This window comes from Girardinichthys multiradiatus, chromosome 13 (genome assembly GCF_021462225.1).
Source record: "Girardinichthys multiradiatus isolate DD_20200921_A chromosome 13, DD_fGirMul_XY1, whole genome shotgun sequence".
Classification (NCBI taxonomy): Eukaryota; Metazoa; Chordata; class Actinopteri; order Cyprinodontiformes; family Goodeidae; genus Girardinichthys; species Girardinichthys multiradiatus.
This window is the reverse complement of record NC_061806.1, coordinates 10,634,734-10,656,439: the sequence shown is the minus strand read 5'-3', so window position 1 is coordinate 10,656,439 and position 21,706 is coordinate 10,634,734. Positions and strand designations below refer to the sequence as shown.

The 21,706-nt window shown below is 41.2% G+C and overlaps 1 protein-coding gene across 5 annotated transcripts in view; it reads right to left on the bottom strand.

Moving 5' to 3' along the window:
• The window catches only part of nt5c1aa (5'-nucleotidase, cytosolic IAa), a 43,547-nt gene extending 22,360 nt beyond the window's left edge, over positions 1-21,187 (bottom strand). Inside the window, exons 1-5 of one of the 5 annotated variants that reach the window (XM_047382976.1) lie at positions 20,865-21,187; positions 20,567-20,763; positions 14,306-14,350; positions 6,493-6,660; positions 6,283-6,412 (exon numbers count right to left, since the gene is read on the bottom strand). In XM_047382976.1, the coding sequence (XP_047238932.1) occupies positions 6,283-6,412; positions 6,493-6,660; positions 14,306-14,350; positions 20,567-20,722 (499 nt within the window). In that variant the 5' untranslated portion in view covers positions 20,723-20,763; positions 20,865-21,187. Of the gene's footprint in view, positions 1-6,282; positions 6,413-6,492; positions 6,661-14,305; positions 14,351-20,566 lie in introns of all 5 variants that reach the window. The other 4 variants (XM_047382977.1, XM_047382978.1, XM_047382975.1 and 1 more) reach the window with 4 other exon arrangements.
• Between the last annotated feature and the right edge of the window lie 519 nt (positions 21,188-21,706).

The following is a 21,706-nucleotide window of genomic DNA, read 5'->3' as shown; positions in this document are numbered from 1 at the left end:
TTACTGGTTAGTGCATGTTAGTGAGAGTTTATGAAACATGCACCTGTTTAACCTAGTCCTACGCACTGGTCTCTCCTTTCCTGGACATGGAGACAAGCTCTGTTCTTGGGGAGGAGAGTTCGATGTAGAACTTCATCTGGTTCAGCAAAACTGCAGCAGCTTGGATGACGGTGTCAATCTTTTCTGACAAGCATCCAACCCACTTAATGAAGCTGCATGTCACAGTTAGGAGGAGTTTGTAACCTCCTGCTAATTTTGGAGCTGGTTTGACCCAGTTGGTCTGGAGGTGGAACCAAGGTAATGTAACCCTCCCTCGCTGAAGCAGAGGTTGACTGATTGGCTGGGATGGCTGAAACAGGCAGCCGGTTAAACATCCTTTGTAGACCTGGGTGTCGTGAGACATTGGAGGCCAGTACACCATCTGTTAGAGGGTGTGGAGTGTGGATTTGTAGCTCCTATGGCACCCTACCGGAGAGTAATGGGCGTAGGATAATGTGACCCCCCTTTGGTCTGTTAGAAAAATGCTCAAAGCATGGGAGAGCTGTTTGATGCCAATCTGCACACTGGAGGTGCACACTCTGGCTGTCTTGAGGAGAGGGCGGAGCCTGTCTGCTAAGTGTGTGGCTGTGTTGTGCCTCAGTTAAAAGGGGGTCTTTTTGGCACAAGCGGTCATGCAGCTCTCTACTGGTTGATGAATTTTCCAGCCAGAATGCTAGAAGCATTTCTGGTATGAACATGGATTTCAGGTGTACACCTTCCACCACTTTGGGGTTGTAAGTGTTCACACCTGGGTTCTTTAAAGAGTCAAGCAATGCATGACTGCATCTGGGAGGAGTTTTCTGGATGGCTGGGTGCAGCTGTGTCTCAGAGGTGCCCATGACCGGCTCTGATGAGGGCCTGAGAGGTTCTTTGGGCTCCTCTAAGCTGGTGACCTGGTTGGTCAGAAAGAGTGGTTTGATGCTTACACCCAGTGGTTATTGCACCTCCGCCTGGACCCAGAGTTGGTCCTGGTGGCAGTCAATGAGTGGGGCCAGCCTGTCCAGCAGGTCCTGGCCACCAAGAAAAAGCCATTTGTTTAATGTGCACATATAGATGGGGTGCACCAGAGTCATGTCTCTGAGTGTGATGTCCAGCTCCACCCAACTAGTGATGCATGATCTGTCTTGGGTAGGGCTGGTGATGCTTACATCACAAGCTTCGGCCTGAAATGGTTCATTGAAGGAGAGCATGGCTCTACTCACCTCCTCAAACATGATTGAGCACATCAAGTTGATCTCTGATCCTATTTTAAAGTAGAAACTCAGTTGGAAACGTCCTCCTATCATGATCAGACTGTATAGATGACGTGCATGTCCATTTTGGTTCAGTTCACCTGAGAACCTTGGAAAGATGGTTTGTGGTGTTTCTCCTGGGGAGGTCCCAAGGGGTACTTGGAGTTTCCCAGGTTTGTCTCCCCATCCAATCAGACTTTGGTGGCTGAGGAGACTGGGTCCACGCCTAGTCATGCTGACGGGAAGTTTGGGTCCGGTTTAACTGGAGGGTCGGCTTCCTGTTTCAAGGGTTGTGGGGGCGTGGTGGCCTGACGCACCGCTTCTGTCACCATCTTACATAAGGCCTCCTCCATCTCTTTCCCCATAATCCTTTCTGCGTGTCAGTTCCACCCTTTTCCATTAGGTTTACCTTTAGGCTTCACATGATGGCCAGGTCGTCTGTTCGACCGGAAGAGGTCCGGCAACTTTGACTGTGGTTGGTATTCAGTACCACCCCCCCCCCGGTACAGCTGATCAAACCTACGTTGTTCCCTGAACCTGATTTTCACATGGGTTCTGGTTGAAGGCATTTCCTGATCTTCCAATGCAAGGCCGTTCCTTTCAGTCTGGACCTGTAAAACCCTAGCCTCGCTCTCTGATCCCTTGGTCGGGCGAGCACGTGTTTCCCACGCCATCTGAGCATATTTGCGGATTTCTTGCATGCTCATGGTCTTGGTTCTGCAATACATAGTAACATCGTATCGCACACTTTCATGAAGGTTGTGGAGGAACACGGATTTAAAAGCATGTTCCTCCTCAATGCTGGGCGCATTGCATCCTTGGAAGTAAACAGCTCTCAAGAGCTGGTAATACTCCCTGGGTGCTTCGCTTTTCTTTTGTTGGATAGTGAAAGCACCAAGTGTAGCGGAGGCCCGGTCCGTGTACACAGAATATTCTTCCCTTAAGTCTTCGCAAAGGGTTGAATAACGGTCTCGGACTGCGGGGGTCAGGCTCTCCATGAAAACATGGACGCTCCTGGATGTTGTCTTCCAGATGAGCTTCTGTTTTTCCCGTACTGATGGGCAATACAAATCTAGAAGACAGCGTTCAACTTCCCTAAAATAATCATCAATGTTCGATTCTGCATTACTAGGGTCGATACGCTCTATGTCTTTGGCCAGAGACTCAAGCTGGCGGGTACGCAATCCACTCTCAGGGATTGGTGCCGGCCCATCTGAGTCATCATCGGAGAGTTCACTCCAGCTGCACTCAGGGTGTATCAGTGCATCACGCCTCATCCTCGGAGGAGGCAGTGGAGGCTGCTCACGGTACAACGGTGGGCCCTGTGCTTCCCGGACTCTGGTCCTGGGCAGCGGTTGAGGGCGGTAGGAACGACCTGAATCCCAGGGCCGGCTTTCCTGTCGCCTTGGCGGAGGTGAGGGATCGTAGAGGACCATATTGCGAGTCAAGTTTGAAGGCTGCTCGCATCTGAGCCGTGAACTATTTACACCTGCAGGGTCCCCATCCAGGTACAGTTCATGGCTGCTGATTGGGGCACCGCACCACTGAACCTATTCTGACTACTTTCACTTGTTCTGGCCTCGGTGGATGTATGGGGAACCCCATGAGCCTGGAAAGGTAATCTCTGGAGAGCAGCTTGTACATTCTCCAGATCTGACCTGCAGGTTCTCTCAGGGTTTCGCAGGTATGGCTCACCTCCAAAGGTTTTAACCTGTGAGGTGGGTTTCGGTTCGCCCCCCCATGCCTCCAGGGATGGGAGGGTGGCATGGCTACCCTCTATTGTCTCCAACCTATTTCCAACTTCTGTTAGTTCACCTCTAAGGACATCCACCGTCTGCAAAGTATCATTCAGCTCGAACTGCAGTTTGACACGCTGGTCAACTTCCAACATTAACCTTCACTGATATAACAGAGTGAGCTGTCCTAACACATCTGAGACCCATCTGTCCTTTGGTGGGTTTTTAATGACTTGGAGCAATTCCTGAATCCTGGCTTCACATTGCTCAATGCCATAATCATTAAGACCTTTACGCTCCTCTGAGGATAACAGAATCAATGACCCAATCGCCTCTTGTACCTGCATTCCTATGGGGTCCTCCACCATACACACATCTCCAGCTGCAGTCTGGAATGTTCCCTCCTTTGGCCCAAAATGCACAATGCAAACACACAAAACTGTTTATCTATGAACCACCACTAAAGAAATTAGCAGCAATGCAACAGACTGAGTTGTTCAGTGATCAATAATTACTAAATTAATTAGCAGCAGTACACAACAGGCTAAGCTGTTCAGCTAGCTGTCTGATTCATTTATGTATCTTCCAGGTGTATGGGTTTGCTTAAATGGGCACACAGGTTTGACCGTTCAAACTGTGGCTTACCCAAGTATATGCTTTAGTGGGAGTAATCAAGCAAACACACACAAAAAGGGGAAGAAAGAAGAAGAGAAAGAATTCTGAAATAACCCAAAACCAAATTCAAAGTAAAATTTTAAAAATGGGAAAACGAAACTAAAACATTCAATGCTGTTCTTAGCTTCAAATAAATGTTAGTGTTCTCTAATATGAATCACCTACCTTCCTGTTAGACAACTAAGTTAGTTTTATGAGTCAGATCAAAACAGACTTCACACAATAAAACCCAGCAAAAACGCTTCAATTTTATCCAAAAGTGGTAATGAATGATCTGTAACTTCAACTTTCAATTTTAAGTTATGCCCTTTTGATCATAGGTGATGGAATTATCTGCCTGTGTTAATGAATTGAGTGATTAAAATCAAAGTAGGAAATGCAATTCTCACTAGTGACCACCAGATGGTACCGAGTGCAGGTCTGCGGTTTGGGAAATCCAGCAATTTTATTAAATGGCCACCAGATGTTGGTGTTGTTCTCTACCTGACTGGGAGAATGTTGGTCACAACTGTAATTACGCCCAGCGGACACTGGGGGCAGGTCTGCTGCTTATCAGCGCTGATTTTCTGCAGCTGATGCAGCAGGCTGGCCTGATGGAAATTAACTTAAAATTTTCCACAAGTTAAACCAACGTTCACCTTGCATCCACAACAAACACCTCTGACAGATTATTTTATCCTCTGCAGCAGAATTTAGCAAACTCTGGTCAAGATATCCCCTACTCACGAACCCTTTCTGCAAAACTCAAAACTCTCACAATGAAACGTCTAGTAAATGCAGATCACAATTGTTTATTCTGTGCAACAGTGATGTGATGTCTGTCTTTTTAAGGCCCGTCAAGGAACGCCATATGTTAGAATTATGATTATTGATTAATTAATCTTTATCAATAATTATAATTGAAAATCATAATTTGACAAAATTAATTTCTTAACCAAAATCCTCATTTATGAATCGAGACTAGAGATGTCTTCTGGTATTGTAATTGTGGCTCAACGCCTTTGATAATTACAACCGTTAAATACTCAGTAATAATTAATAACTATTACCAGAGATGTCACTGTTTAATCGACCGTTTCTGCCGAAACGTGTGGAACTTCAACCTTATTTTGACTGACAAATCACTCTTGCACACAATAAACACAAAACGCCTTCTCTTTATCTATGTGAACATTTATTAAATCACAGCCCTGATACAATCCGCTCTTCCGATTTAATAATCTTCACCTACTTAAACATGCAAAGTTCTACACAAAAAGGCGGTAAAATATCTAACTAAACAAAATAAAGCAAACAGCAGTGGGTGCGTATGGGATCAAACCAGCAGTTATGGCAAAAATGATAATATGACAAAAGGGGTGTGGTGGTGAGTGGAGGTGGGGAGCGGAGCTCAAACTGCAATTCAGTCATAAAACATCCCCCAACTCTGCACGGGGTGAGCACACAAAGCGTTATAAAACTTTTGTCGGCAAGCTAGTAGGCAGTAAAGTTTAAGACCAAGAAAATGGTGAATTTCACCATGAGGTTATTATAACAGTCCAGTCTCACAGCGCACCTGCGCTTGCTCTCAGGTGGTAAATAACCCCGCAAAGCACACACAAAGCTGGGCAGCACAGCAGCTTCCAGACATCCAACACGGCACATCAAAGTTTCAATAAAAAGGTTGCATGCAAATATAATTCAGGACACATTAGATTAAATGGCGAATCTAATCGCACTAAAAATCTCCTCTACCCTGCCCAGCTATCCCTAATAAAGAAATTTTAAAAAATTATAAAAGGATGTGTTTTACTTTGTTGAAGCCTTCCTTCTGAGCAGAGTTGAGAGAGAGTGGGATGGAAGTTGAAAGTTAATGTGCGTCCACAGTTAACTTCAGGAAAAGCGGTCAATCTTCGTCCTCTGGCCTCCTTGGCGAAAGGGAAAAATATGATCTGACCGTCACAGTCGACTAGGACAAAAACAAGGTGGCGATTCATCTCCTTGAAACTCCGTGTTTTTTTTTGTTACGTGTCAAACTCACGTCTTCGATCGGTAAAAGTTTAATTTCTGGCCTTCTCATTCCAGAAACCTCAGTTATGAATTTTTCGTTGGCCAACAAAAGAGAATAAATAAAATCCACTCGGGACTCTTCTCCAGATGATGCTTCAGTTACGTGGTCACCGCGTCACGGTCTACAGCTGAAGGCCAATGGTGGGTCGTCTCATCCTCTGTTATATAGTTGACGGTGGCCTCAGGGCTGCGACGCCCCTGTCTTATCAGCCGCAGGGGCCACTGGGTTTTGTAGGACAGACTATCCTGCGGTACAAAATGGCCGATGACGTTGGAAAGGCATAGTGGCGTCCAACAACATGCAAATGGTCCAATATTCAGCAAACAAGTGGTCCAACATTTCATTCTCAAGACAGAAGTAAATGCATGATGGAAGATTTCATAGGTAACTGCTATTTTGATGACTGAAAGCTCAGCAAATTAGACTACTTTGTATCACTGCATTAACTAGCAAAATTTTGGATGATACTGCATTAATTGTTGTGGTTGCACCAAAGTGGTTTGTCAAAGCAAGGAATGTTCAAATCCTTGTTCATCTTTATGGCGCTTACTGTGGTGATTGATGGTGTTGATGAGACGGATCCCAACATGAGCGTGATTGTACGTCACCAAGACGATGTCAAACAGTTCTTCGCTCTGGGGGTACAGCTCCCTCAGACGAGAGTTAACCGTCTCCAGTGCCTGTTGGGTGTTAGAAACAGTCATTTTGGAAGAAGTTTAACACAATCACACTCAAAATCTGTTCAGATCTGTGCTTTAACCTTGACAAAGGCAAAAGCGGGTCCCGGAGCAAAGGGCTCATTCTCGTGCTCAATCTGGTATCGCAGATATTCCTCCACGCCTTTCTGCTCGAACACCTTCTGCTCCCGCTCAGTCCGAAACAAGACTCGGGAAGAAACAGCTACCGTTACTGCGTTCTCTGGCTTCGGCTGAAGGAAAACAGAGATCGGGTTGAGCTTGGAGTGAATGTTAGAATCAACTCATGATAGAAGAAACAAGGGCATGAGAAAAAAATAGGTAAGCTCTATTTTTATATCCCAGTAAACCCTATGTATACCAAAGTCTACTTTTAATTTTCCGAAAGCTTCCTGCTGAAGCAGAACAATTCACAGCAGATGCAGGGCCAAAAGCTTTACAGTGTAACTTCAAGTGTTTTAATGTGATTACATCTTAAACATGCAGCATGAATGGAGATGTACCAGCAGAATGGTTTCATTCATGTTTCATTCATGTTATGTATAAGCTTTAACCTCCCCTTTTAGGTTGGCCATTGGCCCAGGGGTCATCAACCTGAGCCACAAGGAGCTGCAAGTGGCTGGACCTTCCACAAGGGCTCTTAATGACTTGATGATGATAACCAATGATACCAATGATAACCAATTAATATTTTTAAATATAGATATGATCCTGTAAAAGAAAATGCATTCATCCTCTTTTTGCAAACGTTTTTTGTTTTTATTTGTTTTAAAATCCTAAATATAGAAATAAAATGTTGGTTCTTTAAAAATGACAACAAATTTTCTATAGTGGATATTTATCAAAAAAAATTACACGTCTTTTTTAAAAAGGTCATGTAACATTTGCAGCTCTAAACAAGTTATTTTTAGCTGGAATCTGGGCAAAAATTGCTCTTTTGACTTGTAGAGGTTGCAGACTCCTGCATCAGACACTTTTCTCCACTCATTCTACGTTGTGTGCACTTTTTTCTTCCTCTCTCTGAGGCATTGCCTGTTGCTTTGGATAGTTGACCCCAGCTGCTCAAACTCATTCACTGTAAATACCTCCACTCCCTGTCCCACTTGTCTGACAATTGGGACATGTGTGTTCAGCCCTGTCCACTGATTTTCTGTTGTTTTCAAGTCAATTAATGGTGAGTGTGGAGCTCCTAAGGTCATGTTTCTTGAGGTGTTACTTCATAGAATCTGATCATGTGCCTTGGATCGATTATCTCCTTTTGACCTTTTCGTTTTATGCTGAAATAATTAGAAATTGTTTGTCTTTAAGAAGCATTTTTCCCCTCTGCCTTGTATGATTTAATTGCAGAGCCCCATATCATAATCTAGACACCCCTATGATTAGTACTGTATTATACTAAGAGCACCCATCAAGTTCCACAGTTCAACTGTGCTTAGACTGAAAAAAGGCAACATTCTGAGAATGAATTTAGTTTCCAAATAATTTCATGTCTTAAAGGGGTAAGTAGTATGTTCAATCTTATGTGGTACATGGCATTATGAAGGTTCTATGTATAACTGGTTTGATTGCATATTTTTGTGTTCATCCGTCTTGGATTATTCATATTTTATATCGGATGATGCATTTATCCTCTTTGATGACAACAGAAAGAAAGGGGGAAGAATTACATAAATTAGAAGCTTGCAGGAAATATCTGACTTTGTTGCGGCTGGTTGGCATCATAGGGGATTTACAGCAACCTCTGGATTACTACTTATATAAGTGAAAACCACACTTACATGCTTTGTTTATCATGATAACAAAGGAGGAACCTCTTGTTTAGGCATGTGATATAATTTGTATGGGTGTCGTAAAGGCAACAGACAAAAATCAAGAGGGCACACTCTGCACAGATGAAAGGCCACAGGTCCTTCTCAAAATATTAGCATATTGTGATAAAGTTTATTATTTTCCATAATGTCATGATGAAAATTTAACATTCATATATTTTAGATTCGTTGCACACTAACTGAAATATTTCAGGTCTTTTATTGTCTTAATACGGATGATTTTGGCATACAGCTCATGAAAATCCAAAATTCCTATCTCACAAAATTAGCATATTTCATCCGACCAATAAAAGAAAAGTGTTTTTAATACAAAAAACGTCAACCTTCAAATAATCATGTACAGTTATGCACTCAATACTTGGTCGGGAATCCTTTTGCAGAAATGACTGCTTCAATGCGGCGTGGCATGGAGGCAATCAGCCTGTGGCACTGCTGAGGTCTTATGGAGGCCCAGGATGCTTCGATAGCGGCCTTTAGCTCATCCAGAGTGTTGGGTCTTGAGTCTCTCAACGTTCTCTTCACAATATCCCACAGATTCTCTATGGGGTTCAGGTCAGGAGAGTTGGCAGGCCAATTGAGCACAGTGATACCATGGTCAGTAAACCATTTACCAGTGGTTTTGGCACTGTGAGCAGGTGCCAGGTCGTGCTGAAAAATGAAATCTTCATCTCCATAAAGCTTTTCAGCAGATGGAAGCATGAAGTGCTCCAAAATCTCCTGATAGCTAGCTGCATTGACCCTGCCCTTGATAAAACACAGTGGACCAACACCAGCAGCTGACACGGCACCCCAGACCATCACTGACTGTGGGTACTTGACACTGGACTTCTGGCATTTTGGCATTTCCTTCTCCCCAGTCTTCCTCCAGACTCTGGCACCTTGATTTCCGAATGACATGCAGAATTTGCTTTCATCCGAAAAAAGTACTTTGGACCACTGAGCAACAGTCCAGTGCTGCTTCTCTGTAGCCCAGGTCAGGCGCTTCTGCTGCTGTTTCTGGTTCAAAAATGGCTTGACCTGGGGAATGCGGCACCTGTAACCCATTTCCTGCACACGCCTGTGCACGGTGGCTCTGGATGTTTCTACTCCAGGCTCAGTCCACTGCTTCCGCAGGTCCCCCAAGTTCTGGAATCGGCCCTTCTCCACAATCTTCCTCAGGGTCCGGTCACCTCTTCTCGTTGTGCAGCGTTTTCTGCCACACTTTTTCCTTCCCACAGACTTCCCACTGAGGTGCCTTGATACAGCACTCTGGGAACAGCCTATTCGTTCAGAAATGTCTTTCTGTGTCTTACCTTCTTGCTTGAGGGTGTCAATAGTGGCCTTCTGGACAGCAGTCAGGTCGGCAGTCTTACCCATGATTGGGGTTTTGAGTGATGAACCAGCCTGGGAGTTTTAAAGGCCTCAGGAATCTTTTGCAGGTGTTTAGAGTTAACTTGTTGATTCAGATGATTAGGTTCATAGCTCATTTAGAGACCCTTTTAATGATATGCTAATTTTGTGAGATAGGAATTTTGGGTTTTCATGAGCTGTATGCGACAATCATCCGTATTAAGACAATAAAAGACCTGAAATATTTCAGTTAGTGTGCAATGAATCTAAAATATATGAATGTTAAATTTTCATCATGACATTATGGAAAATAATGAACTTTATCACAATATGCTAATATTTTGAGAAGGACCTGTATATGGTTTCAGTACATTTTGTCCAATCACTATAGAACAATACTGTACCGTATGTGTACAATAATGTAAACATAGCGTATATACTGTACATGCAGTACTCATATATTCATAATTGGATCAGCAACTCGTCTTTTTTTTTAACTAAATTATTAATTACACAGAACGATATCATGTCGATAAAATATGAAAACATTTGTAATCTCATATTTGACCTTGACATGACATTTAAATCCTATATTGAAGAGGTTTCTAGGACTTCTTCCTTTCATCTACTCAATCTTGCCTAATATTGGAAATGTCCTGTCTGAGAATAATGCAAAAAAAAAAAAAAAAAACGGTCAAGTCATTTGTTTGCAAAGCTAGAATATTGTAATTCTTTACTATCAGTAAAATGTCATCAGTAAAATGACTTTGGCTTTCCCAAACTGCTGCAGCAAGAGTTCCACGGAAAATTAAATAGATTATATTTCTCCCCTTTTATCTTTTCTTTGTTGTCTGTTAAATCCACAATATAATTTAAAATTCCCATTCTTAAAGCCCTGAATAATGAAACTCCATCATATAATCAGATATTGTTCCACAGGTTCCTAACAGAGCATTTTGCTCTCAGACTATAGAGACTGCAGGTTTACTGGTGGTTCCTAGAGATTTTAAACTGACAGTGGGACTTCTTTAAAGATTAGGCTTAAAACATGATAAAGCTTATAATTGGAGAGGCTTAGCTTATCCTGAGCTATCTCTGTAGTTATACTACTATAGGTTTAGATTGCTGGAGGACAGAGCACCCTAAAGTGGGGACTTTTTCTCACTCTGCCACTTTCACCTACTACTCTCCAATTATGCTTTATCTGTAATTATCACTGTCATTAAATTCTTGTTCTCTCTCTGTATTTTTTTTCTTCATAGAAATTTGCTTAGGCCCAGCTTTTTTTTTTCTTTAAGCTGTGAGACCTTTCTGGAAGGAGACATCGGCTATTGCTGCCAATAACTTAATTTTCTCTATACTTTATTCACTTGGCCCTGTATTTCTGTGTTTAACCCTGTCTCTCTCCTAAACATCCTATAGATTTTACTGCAGACTCATAGCTAATCAGTGAAGCTGTGTTTTTCGCCTAAATGATGCCAATGAAGAGCTACTGCTGCCAGTAACTCTTTAGTTTTTCTTTAACGTAGCAAGTACTCCTGAACCTGTGTTTTTTTATCATGGGGTGTTTGCTTTATCTTCTTACATCTCCCAGTGGATTGCAGTTTCTTTGTTTTAACAGGGGTTTTTTTGTTTCAATTTTTGCTGCATGCATGCTCAGTATGAGGGATTGCTGCAAAGTTAACTTGATGCAGTCAACTGTCCTCTGTCGGCACATGGTCATTAAGGGGGAGGGAATGCTGCTAAGTCAATAGCCCCCTATTAGATCATCCTTTCCTTCTGTGATCTTCTTTAAGCTTTATGATCAACTGCAAGGTCTTGGCATGGAATGGGGTTTAAAATCCCCCCATCGGTAATAGGCCTCTGATCCACCTGGAGAGACCATCCCAAACCTGTAACCACTGTGAACTATAAGGACAAATGTGGGACTGTGGAACAAGTGATTTTGTCATGTGATACAAGGTGAAAACAGCATTGCTCAGCTGAATGGTGCGAGTAGTAAGCCAACCTCTTTGGTTCTACAGTCTCAACTCTGAAATATGGTTGACTTGTATGATGGGAAAGGACATGGTGATCAATAATAGGGCATTTGTGGTTTCCTGTTTATTGTTGTACTGATCTGAAAGGGGCTAGGGAATTGTTACAGTCAAATGGGTTTTTGCCAATGGTGTAATGCATTGAACTTGATTGCACTGATTTATAAATAGTCTATATGATTAGAATGTTAGACTTTATGTTTCCTTTCATATATGGGATCTGTTTGTTTTTTCATAGTATCTGACACGACATTGGTTGTGAGTCAGCACTATATCCAGTTCCACATCAAAAGAATAAGAAAGAATTGCCCCACCTAATCTTCATGGAATCGCAGGTATTCTTTTCTGGATCTCAGGCTCTCAGCCAGCAAGGAAGATAATAAACCAGGTTTTTGAAGGCCCATACATAGAAGAGAGAAATTTGTTCTCTTCCACAGGACTGTAAGAACAAAATGACACTTTGTTCTTGTAACCCAGCTTTGGGAGTTCTTGCAACTTGTTCTTAACTGATCAACTGGGCAGACCTTTTCTCTTGTATGGTGTCCAACAAATATTGTTGGAATGCTATGTTCAATTAGCTATGTTCAAATGCTGCTGTAGGAGGGATGTGTTAGGACTTCCAACCTGTTTTGCACTTGAGTTCCTGTAACATGGGCTAGCGAGAAGGAACATTGTTCTTGTTCATGCCACCTTGAGTAAGATAACTTATCCGTTCTTGTGAAGTATGTAGAGTCCTATACTCTTTCTCCCTCTTCCCCTCGCCCTCTCTCTCACCCAGGCATTTCTCAAATGAGCACCCTATAGTTCCATAGTTGGATCGCAGGAGGGTCAAACAGTCCCTTAGAAATCGCTCAGAAATCTAGCCTGTCTCAGAAAGGCTAAAAGCGAAAAAGCTTTTACCAGTGTAGCAGACAAGCACATGGGCCATGTTCACTAAAACAAAACAGACAAGCCATTGGATGGTTCTTCTTTCTCCTATCCTGATATGTCATGGAGGTGACAAGCCTTTAAAATTACTCTCATCTGGATCTTTCAACCACATCTGGAATGTTGCACGGGAGGTATTTCCACACCAAATGTCCGGAAAATACTCAAAGTTTATTTTACTCATCAAAACACTGCAAAGTACAATTGAGACCATATCAACATTCCAAATCTTTCTATGAATAACATTCACGACCATTCAAGGACAGCGTATTTGTATTTGTAACTAGAGCAACAAAATAAGACTTGGTATCTAGTGCAGGTATCTCTAGCAAAATCCAGCTGCATATTTCTGTATGTTTTTTAGCTATGTTTGAATTTAATGTTTTTCTTTTTATCACTCTTGCTCTGTGGAATAAGGAGGAAAGATTTGGACTGCATGCTGTCCTCATGTCACTTGATGTGTATGTTTATATCGCAGTTTGGAGGGTGAGGGCAACATTCCTGCCAGGGCAGCAGGTATTAGTGCCCAGAGCGGGCAGCTGCACTCAGTTGGTGAATACTAGGAGGCTGTGCTTGTTTGATTTTGCCTAAATGTGTGTGAACCTGCTGTCCATGGCTCACATAATATCTGAATCATCAGAAGAAATGTGTTCTGTCTTCTCTTTCACTAGCAAAAGGTGCTAGACTTCAGGTGGACAACCACGTGAGCTACCACCAGGTATAAAGTACATTTTAAAAAAAAGTAGTGCTATTATAACTGAAGTGCTGTGAAATAGATACTGACAGTAAATGCAAACTGCAGTTTTTAAATGATGATTTCATTTATTAAGGTAAAAAGCTATTAGAACCAACCTGGTCCTATGGGAACAAGTGATCACCTTCCACCCCGTTTTAATATCATAATTTACCTGATATTAACCAACTTTTTCTGGATTACTGAGGTCACTTTTGCAAGTTAAACCCAGGCCTGATAAATGACTGATCTGTAAAATCAAGAGATCCCTTAAAGAGAACCTGCCTGACGACATGAAGGAGGCTAAAAGATCTCAAAAACCAAGATTATTCCCTGATCTAAAAAAATTCAAGAACAGGTGAGATTGACATTTACAGAAAAACGATGCAAAATACACCAGAAAAGGCTGGAGAAAAACAAAACAAAATGAAGTTTTTTGAGTGGCCAAGTCTGAACTAAAATTCAATTGAGTTTCCGTGGCATAACTTTAAATATGCTCCAATGGAGCTGAAATTGAAGCAAACTACAAATGGGACTTCTCATTGATTTCTTTCAACAGTGGCTTTCTTCTGGCCACTTTTTAATGAAGTGCAGATTTGTAGAGTTGGTGTTTTTCTTGATGCTCTTTGTTTACTAATACTCTCAGTGATGGCCACCTACTGTGGCCATCACAGAACAGCTGTGATTTTACAAACAACGATCTACACACAGGTAGACCATATGTGCATATCCTCCGCTGGTGTCACTTTGATGCACGTCCACTCATAATGATACATTGGTACACATATTAAAGGTCTCAGCTGTTTGGCCATTACCCCAGTGACATCCAGAAGATTGTGAATAAGCACAACACACATGATTATGGATTGGGTCAAGCGGCTGGTTAGTAGCGTGGGTTTGTGTGTGATCATGCAGGAGCAACATCAGCCGTCACAGAGATGGTTAAACACGCAGGGTGAAAGGTCAGCACTGATGCTCGCTCAAACACAATGTTCAACCTTACATGACAGTGGGACATACTTACGAAGAACATGGCTCCCTCCACCTTCCGGGCCCGTCTGCCTGTCACCTTAGCAGAATGAATAATTTTTTTTTATTAAGCAGAAGGAAGATTACTTATTTATTATTATTATTATTATATGTTTTAATTATTCCTGTATCATTTTGTTATTTTTCACAAATAATGAGTATTTTAGAGTCAAGAAATAAAACAGATAATATATAAGGTATGTTTGCAGTGGACACTGTGCTCAATGACACGTTTGCCGATGTATGAAACCTTTGGTGCAGTTTATCCATTAGAGTCAGTTTACTCTATGAATAACATGTTACACAGTCTGGGCAGGATCCCAGAGCCAGAGGCCAGTTCTTTACTGTGATTTGATACTGGAAGTGTTAACTGCCTGCCCTCTCCCCCAGCAGGGCTCCTACCCGGTGGGAATATGGCAATCCTGGGACTCTTATTCACAGAAACCCACTTAAATGCTAACCTACCATAGCTGTATGATGATGAAAAGCAGGACAATATGTGTGCGTTTTCAAAAGTTAAAGTCAACCCTCTTCTCTTTATATTAATCCTCTCAGAACTGTGCCAGATCTGTGCTGCTGGCATCCATATATAACCCTGGACAACAAGTACCAGTACCTTATCTTTTTTTTACATACCAAAGATCTGCAGATATGAAAAACAAGAGAGATGGAAGGGATTTGTGGATAGATTTTAGAGTAGAAAAAGAATGACCAGAAGAAATAAAGAGGTGAGCGTGTGAGCAGAAAGTAGCTGGGTGAGCGCAGACTGTGGTTATTTATAGATAAGGTAAAGGCCAGTGATGATGCAGTCTGTCCGAGTGAGACTGTACACACTGCCACTAACAGCAATGTTGTTCTGTAATCTGACCCATGTTGCTCTTCGAAAAAGCATTGTTAACCACGGAATGATAGAAATCACATGTGTGATTACAGTAAACATTGTCAAACCACTGGTAAATATTGGATATAAACTGGGACGTCTGGGACTGATCCTTATACTTATCAAATAGTTAGTTATATTGAATGCGTTTTATTCAAAGCAGTACCATGACTGTTTCCAAAAGTAAAGTTGTTATAATAGAGGAAAACTATCCTCAAAGATAACAGCAACAAGCAGTCCTGCCCCCAGCGATGTAGCTTGCACTGAGGTCTAATCACAGGGACCGTTTAAGATCAAAGACATTAGCCAAACCAAAAGCTAGCAGGCATCGTTTTGCCTCCTAAACAGACCTCAGCAGTGCAAAGGTTGTGGAGCTATGCTTACAGGTCCTTCTCAAAATATTAGCATATTGTGATAAAGTTCATTATTTTCCATAATGTCATGATGAAAATTTAACATTCATATATTTTAGATTCATTGCACACTAACTGAAATATTTCAGGTCTTTTATTGTCTTAATACAGGTGATTTTGGCATACAGCTCATGAAAACCCAAAATTCCTATCTCACAAAATTAGCATATCATTAAAAGGGTCTCTAAACGAGCTATGAACCTAATCATCTGAATCAACGAGTTAACTTTAAACACCTGCAAAAGATTCCTGAGGCCTTTAAAACTCCCAGCCTGGTTCATCACTCAAAACCCCAATCATGGGTAAGACTGCCGACCTGACTGCTGTCCAGAAGGCCGCTATTGACACCCTCAAGCAAGAGGATAAGACACAGAAAGAAATTTCTGAACGAATAGGCTGTTCCCAGAGTGCTGTATCAAGGCACCTCAGTGGGAAGTCTGTGGGAAGGAAAAAGTGTGGCAGAAAACGCTGCACAACGAGAAGAGGTGACCGGACCCTGAGGAAGATTGTGGAGAAGGGCCGATTCCAGACCTCGGGGGACCTGCGGAAGCAGTGGACTGAGTCTGGAGTAGAAACATCCAGAGCCACCGTGCACAGGCGTGTGCAGGAAATGGGCTACAGGTGCCGCATTCCCCAGGTCAAGCCACTTTTGAACCAGAAACAGCAGCAGAAGCGCCTCACCTGGGCTACAGAGAAGCAGCACTGGACTGTTGCTCAGTGGTCCAAAGTACTTTTTTCGAATGAAAGCAAATTCTGCATGTCATTCGGAAATCAAGGTGCCAGAGTCTGGAGGAAGACTGGGGAGAAGGAAATGCCAAAATGCCAGAAGTCCAGTGTCAAGTACCCACAGTCAGTGATGGTCTGGGGTGCCGTGTCAGCTGCTGGTGTTGGTCCACTGTGTTTTATCAAGGGCAGGGTCAATGCAGCTAGCTATCAGGAGATTTTGGAGCACTTCATGCTTCCATCTGCTGAAAAGCTTTATGGAGATGAAGATTTCATTTTTCAGCACGACCTGCCACCTGCTCACAGTGCCAAAACCACTGGTAAATGGTTTACTGACCATGGTATCACTGTGCTCAATTGGCCTGCCAACTCTCCTGACCTGAACCCCATAGAGAATCTGTGGGATATTGTGAAGAGAACGTTGAGAGACTCAAGACCCAACACTCTGGATGAGCTAAAGGCCGCTATCGAAGCATCCTGGCCCTCCATAAGACCTCAGCAGTGCCACAGGCTGATTGCCTCCATGCCACGCCGCATTGAAGCAGTCATTTCTGCAAAAGGATTCCTGACCAAGTATTGAGTGCATAACTGTACATAATTATTTGAAGGTTGACGTTTTTTGTAGCAAAAACACTTTTCTTTTATTGGTTGGATGAAATATGCAAATTTTGTGAGATAGGAATTTTGGGTTTTCATGAGCTGTATGCCAAAATCATCCGTATTAAGACAATAAAAGACCTGAAATATTTCAGTTAGTGTGCAATGAATCTAAAATATATGAATGTGAACTTTTCATCATGACATTATGGAAAACAATGAACTTTATCACAATATGCTAATATTTTGAGAAGGACCTGTAGTTTAGAGGTGCTTCTTTATATTTGAAGCTTTCCCAGATAAATTATATTTTGCATTTCACTGCCATGATGCTCCCCCTTTTGTCGCCTACAAATTCAGTTTTCTGAGCATTCTGCTCAGCAAAAGCTGCAGTTTTGACCCATTTGCTGATACAAAGACAGGCTAACTCATTTAAATTCATTTTTATAGCTAACTACCAATTAGCTCTGACCCTGTCTCAAATTTATTTAAAAAAACAGCACCTTGTGTTTATTTATTTCTAGGACTGTTATATCAGAAGAGAAAAACAAAAAACTAGCTTAAACTGAATCTCAGTCTATTGGTTCTACTGCCCCCTTATTTTCAAGCTAGCAGTTAACTACAGCTGGTTGTAAAAGTAAGTTAAACTATCTAGTAAAAATTTCCATTAACTATTATTTTAAGGTTTTGTTGGATTTAAGGCTTTTTGTGTTCTGGGAAGTTGATGGGTTGTTCAATGTACTAAACTTTAGACATAGATATTGGAGCTGGTCGGCAGCATTGGGGTGGCATTTAGGTCATTATCTCTGAATGTACCCACAGTATTATTTGCTCACACACATTTTACTGTGGCGCCTTTAAAGTAGCTATAACAAGATAATATAACATCTATGTGAAGCAGTTGGACTGTTAAACTATTAGTTTAATTGTATGAATATTTTTTGTTGTGTTTTGACCTGCAAGTAGAACTGATTTTTGGCATACAAGACAGTTTAAAGGAGTATATATAAACTTTTTGAAGATTTAAGATATTTTATTTTAGTAATTTAAATGTTTTAAAAACTTTTTTCCACTATTCCTGGTTTACCAGATTTGCTTCATGCATTTAAAAAGGCACCACTAAAAGGAAAGTTTTTACTTTAAACGAAACAACCTGGAAATATTGTATGTCTCTTGAAGAAAAAATGTCTGTTGGGTGTTTTTTGTCATAACTTGTTTTATTTATTGTACCTTTCAAAAAAAGAGAGATATTATTTTGTATTTTGTTGATGTCTAATCCTGTTTTCCCCTCTAATGTTGTAATGTATACACTGTATCATATGGGCGGAAATATATCTGTGCTGCTAAGCATTTGAAAGTGATATGATATGACAATATTTGGTTTGATATTTAAACACAACAATCAGTGCGTGTTCTCAATATGAAATGCACCACTGGACTCCTTACCCAGCAGAGATTACTCAGCTTTTAGCTAATTTTAGCATCATGGCACTTTGCAGTTTGTTGTCTACACTTATTTTTCATTAATCTGCTTCTATGATCTGCTTATAAAACTAGCAAATAGCTACAGTAAATACTTGTCAGAGTCACAGCAGACTACTTAGAGGCTTATTCCCCAGGTCTTCAAAAGGCTTATAGTACATCCTGTTCAGTATGTTAAAGTCTTTCAAATCCAAAAACAGTTCTAAGCTGTTGGCTCTGAGGGTTCAGCTCACACCCATGCTAACCTGTGGGGCAGTTTCGCTTCCTTGAAGGTTCTCAGAACTGTGACTGATGGAGTCAAAATTCAACCTGTAATGCTGAGGAAGAGGGTTTGTCTATACGTAGCCTCTACCAAAGCAAAGAGAACAAAATGCTTCTTACATTTTTTTCCCAAATAGCATTAAAATTTAAATTGCTGATGCATTTGTGTTGTGAAAAACATGGCATCATATTCCTTACTATCATTTAAGGTTGCTGAAAATAACAGCATAAAAATAAATGTCCTTTAACCATAGCCCAGTCAGAAAACTGAGTGATAACCATTTAGAAAGTTTGGCTGTTAGTATAGCCCAGCGGCTTTTAAAGTCCAGTCTCCAATTCAGACCCAGTCCTCACATTATTTTGTTAAGGACACTCTCAGCGGAGGGTTAACTGACAGACGTGAGACCTGGGCATAGTCCATCTGCTTAAACTAATAACAATTACAAGGTTGAAAACAAAGTGCTGGGTATATGGAATAGGTGAACAAACCTTTCTGTTTCCACCAAAGAAATATGTTACAGGCCAAAGAAGCAAGCCATGTCAAAACAGAGAGGAAATGAGCTAGCATTAGCCTAGCATCTGAGAAAACATCTTTCTATCCAAAGATCTTCAGCAGAGCAAGATGCATGTTTATTGAAGACTTATTGTAGCCTTATATGTGCACATCAGACAATCATTCAGAAATTAAGAAAAGACTATGCTTTTTCTTGGGAAAATGTTGTTAGGACATTTTACCAGCTTTACAAAAACCCTTTTTCGAATGGTTCATTGGCTGGACAGTCTTATTTGTGGAAATAAGCCTGTCCAGAAACACTGGGGGGAACAGCATAGCATCAGTTAACAATTGTTGGTGAGAGAGTTAGGTGGAACCATCACAGCACTACTGCAGACCATTAATACTGATTAAATAAAAAGTCAATTTTAAGTTTATACCTAAAGAGCAGTTTTCATCAAAAATGATTGCTTTTTCATTTTCATGAAAAACCTTTTGGAATTACAAAAACACTGATAGACACCTTACAAGTAGCTGTTTAGGAAATTTGACAAAACAATAAATTAATGTAAAAAGATTTAAATATTTAACAGTTTAAATTTACATTGCATTAATTAACTAATTGATTAGATCATAAGTGTATAAATTGTGTTTATTTTGTTAAAAATAAAAATTTAAAAACCAAAAATAAAATAAAAAATTTAGAAAAAATACAACAAATATAAGGCTTTAGATTTATTCAGTTCACTGAAGGCAGAGGGTGTCATTCTCCACCCTAGATTGTATTGTATTATATCTCCTTATGGGTATCTGAAAGTTGTACATCAGTTATAATTCACATTGATTTATTTAAGTCTTTAGAGAAGGCACTGTTGAAGCATAAAAAGCAATCAAGTCATCAAATGGAAGTTCAACTTTCTTATTACTCTTTAATGTCAAAACATTGATCTGCTTAGGATCACTGAAAAAATATTTAAGGCTTAAAGTGTTATAAATTGGAAGCATGTGCAATAAAAGTCATGTGCTCATCACTATTTTTCCTGGATTATTAGCCTTTGAAGGCAACGTTTGAAGAGCCCTGGTATAGTCACTAACACTTCAATGACCGGTCATGTGTTAATGTAAATCTTTGGATGTGCCTGTCTGAAAATCCAATGGGAGCAAGTTTGTAATACAGTATGAGGCCATCACTAAAGTCTGTGGAGTCAGTGATACACAACCTGACCTTGCCTGATTCCCGGCCTCGACATTTAACAGCTATGATTTAAGATGGACATGGGTGACCACTTTCTGCAGATAGCAGTTCAGAGCAGCAGAGGAGCACATAATCATGATTTAGGGACTGCCCAGACCAACAGGTGTCCAAAAAATGCAATTTGAAATGCAATGACAGTTTATGACACTTACCGTCTTTGGTTTAACAGTCAGGTCCAACTGGTTTGGGTCAAACTCCTCTTTCTCTTCCCAGGATCCTCTGGTGTCTCCGTTGGATGAAGGGGAACGTTTGAGCTCCTTGACCTGTCCACTCATCACCTGCATGGGGTCCAGACTCATCTTCACCATATAGAGTCCCTCTGTCCGTTTCCAGAGCTGTCAACCCCACTCTACTTCGGAAAAGGACAGTGTGTTCCACTCAGACAAAAAAAAAAGACAAACAGGAAGAAGGTGCAACTAAATAAACAAAATGTCCCTCTTCTGTCACTACCATTTGTTACGATGAAAAGTTTATGTATATATGATACTGCTTCCACCTGCCCTCAAATCACACACAAAGTCTGAACAGCAGAAGAGTTCACTCTTCTTCCTCGTGCTCTCTACCATGTATCAGGCTGTTTTTCCCTCCCAAGAGGATTACTGCTCGCAGCATCCAATCCAGAGGACATGAAAGACGTTCTCTGCTTCACAGCTATTATCCCACACTTAGTCCCTCCTGTATTTCAGTTTGACTGCGTGCGTGCACGCAGTCACACATTCTGCCTGTCCTTGGTAAAAGTGTTTCAGGCTGTGCAGCAGTCCATCTGCTGCCACCTCTCCTCCTCTCTCTTTCCCCTCAGTGCCCCCCAGCCCCCTAACCCATTCACTCCAACCCCTTCCCATCTTGTAACTCTGTCCCATTCAATCACTTTCCCTGAGCTCCCTGGTTTGATGTGTTCCCCTTGCCATTGACCAATCAGAGGCCATCTTCCTTATTCAGTCCAACCCCGCCTCCACTGTCCTCATGTTGACGGTGCAGTTTAGCAAAGAGGCTCATGGGAAGTTCAGGCGCAATAAAAATAGCCGTGAGGATGATCAAGAGGTAAATAAATTATTTGTTTTACTATTTTTACACCTTCTGGAATTTTTTCAGTTTGCACCCAATTCTTTCCGATTGTACTCATTTTATTTTGGAATATAGGACTTAAGGTAGGTTTTGCCTATTATTATATGATGTAAATGCCTGCAGTTCTGGCCAAAGATAAACATTTACTCATTATGTAAGATTACAAACTTTCTCTTTAAAACTAAAAGGTTTGAATTTATTGTGTATATTTCACTATAATCCACAGA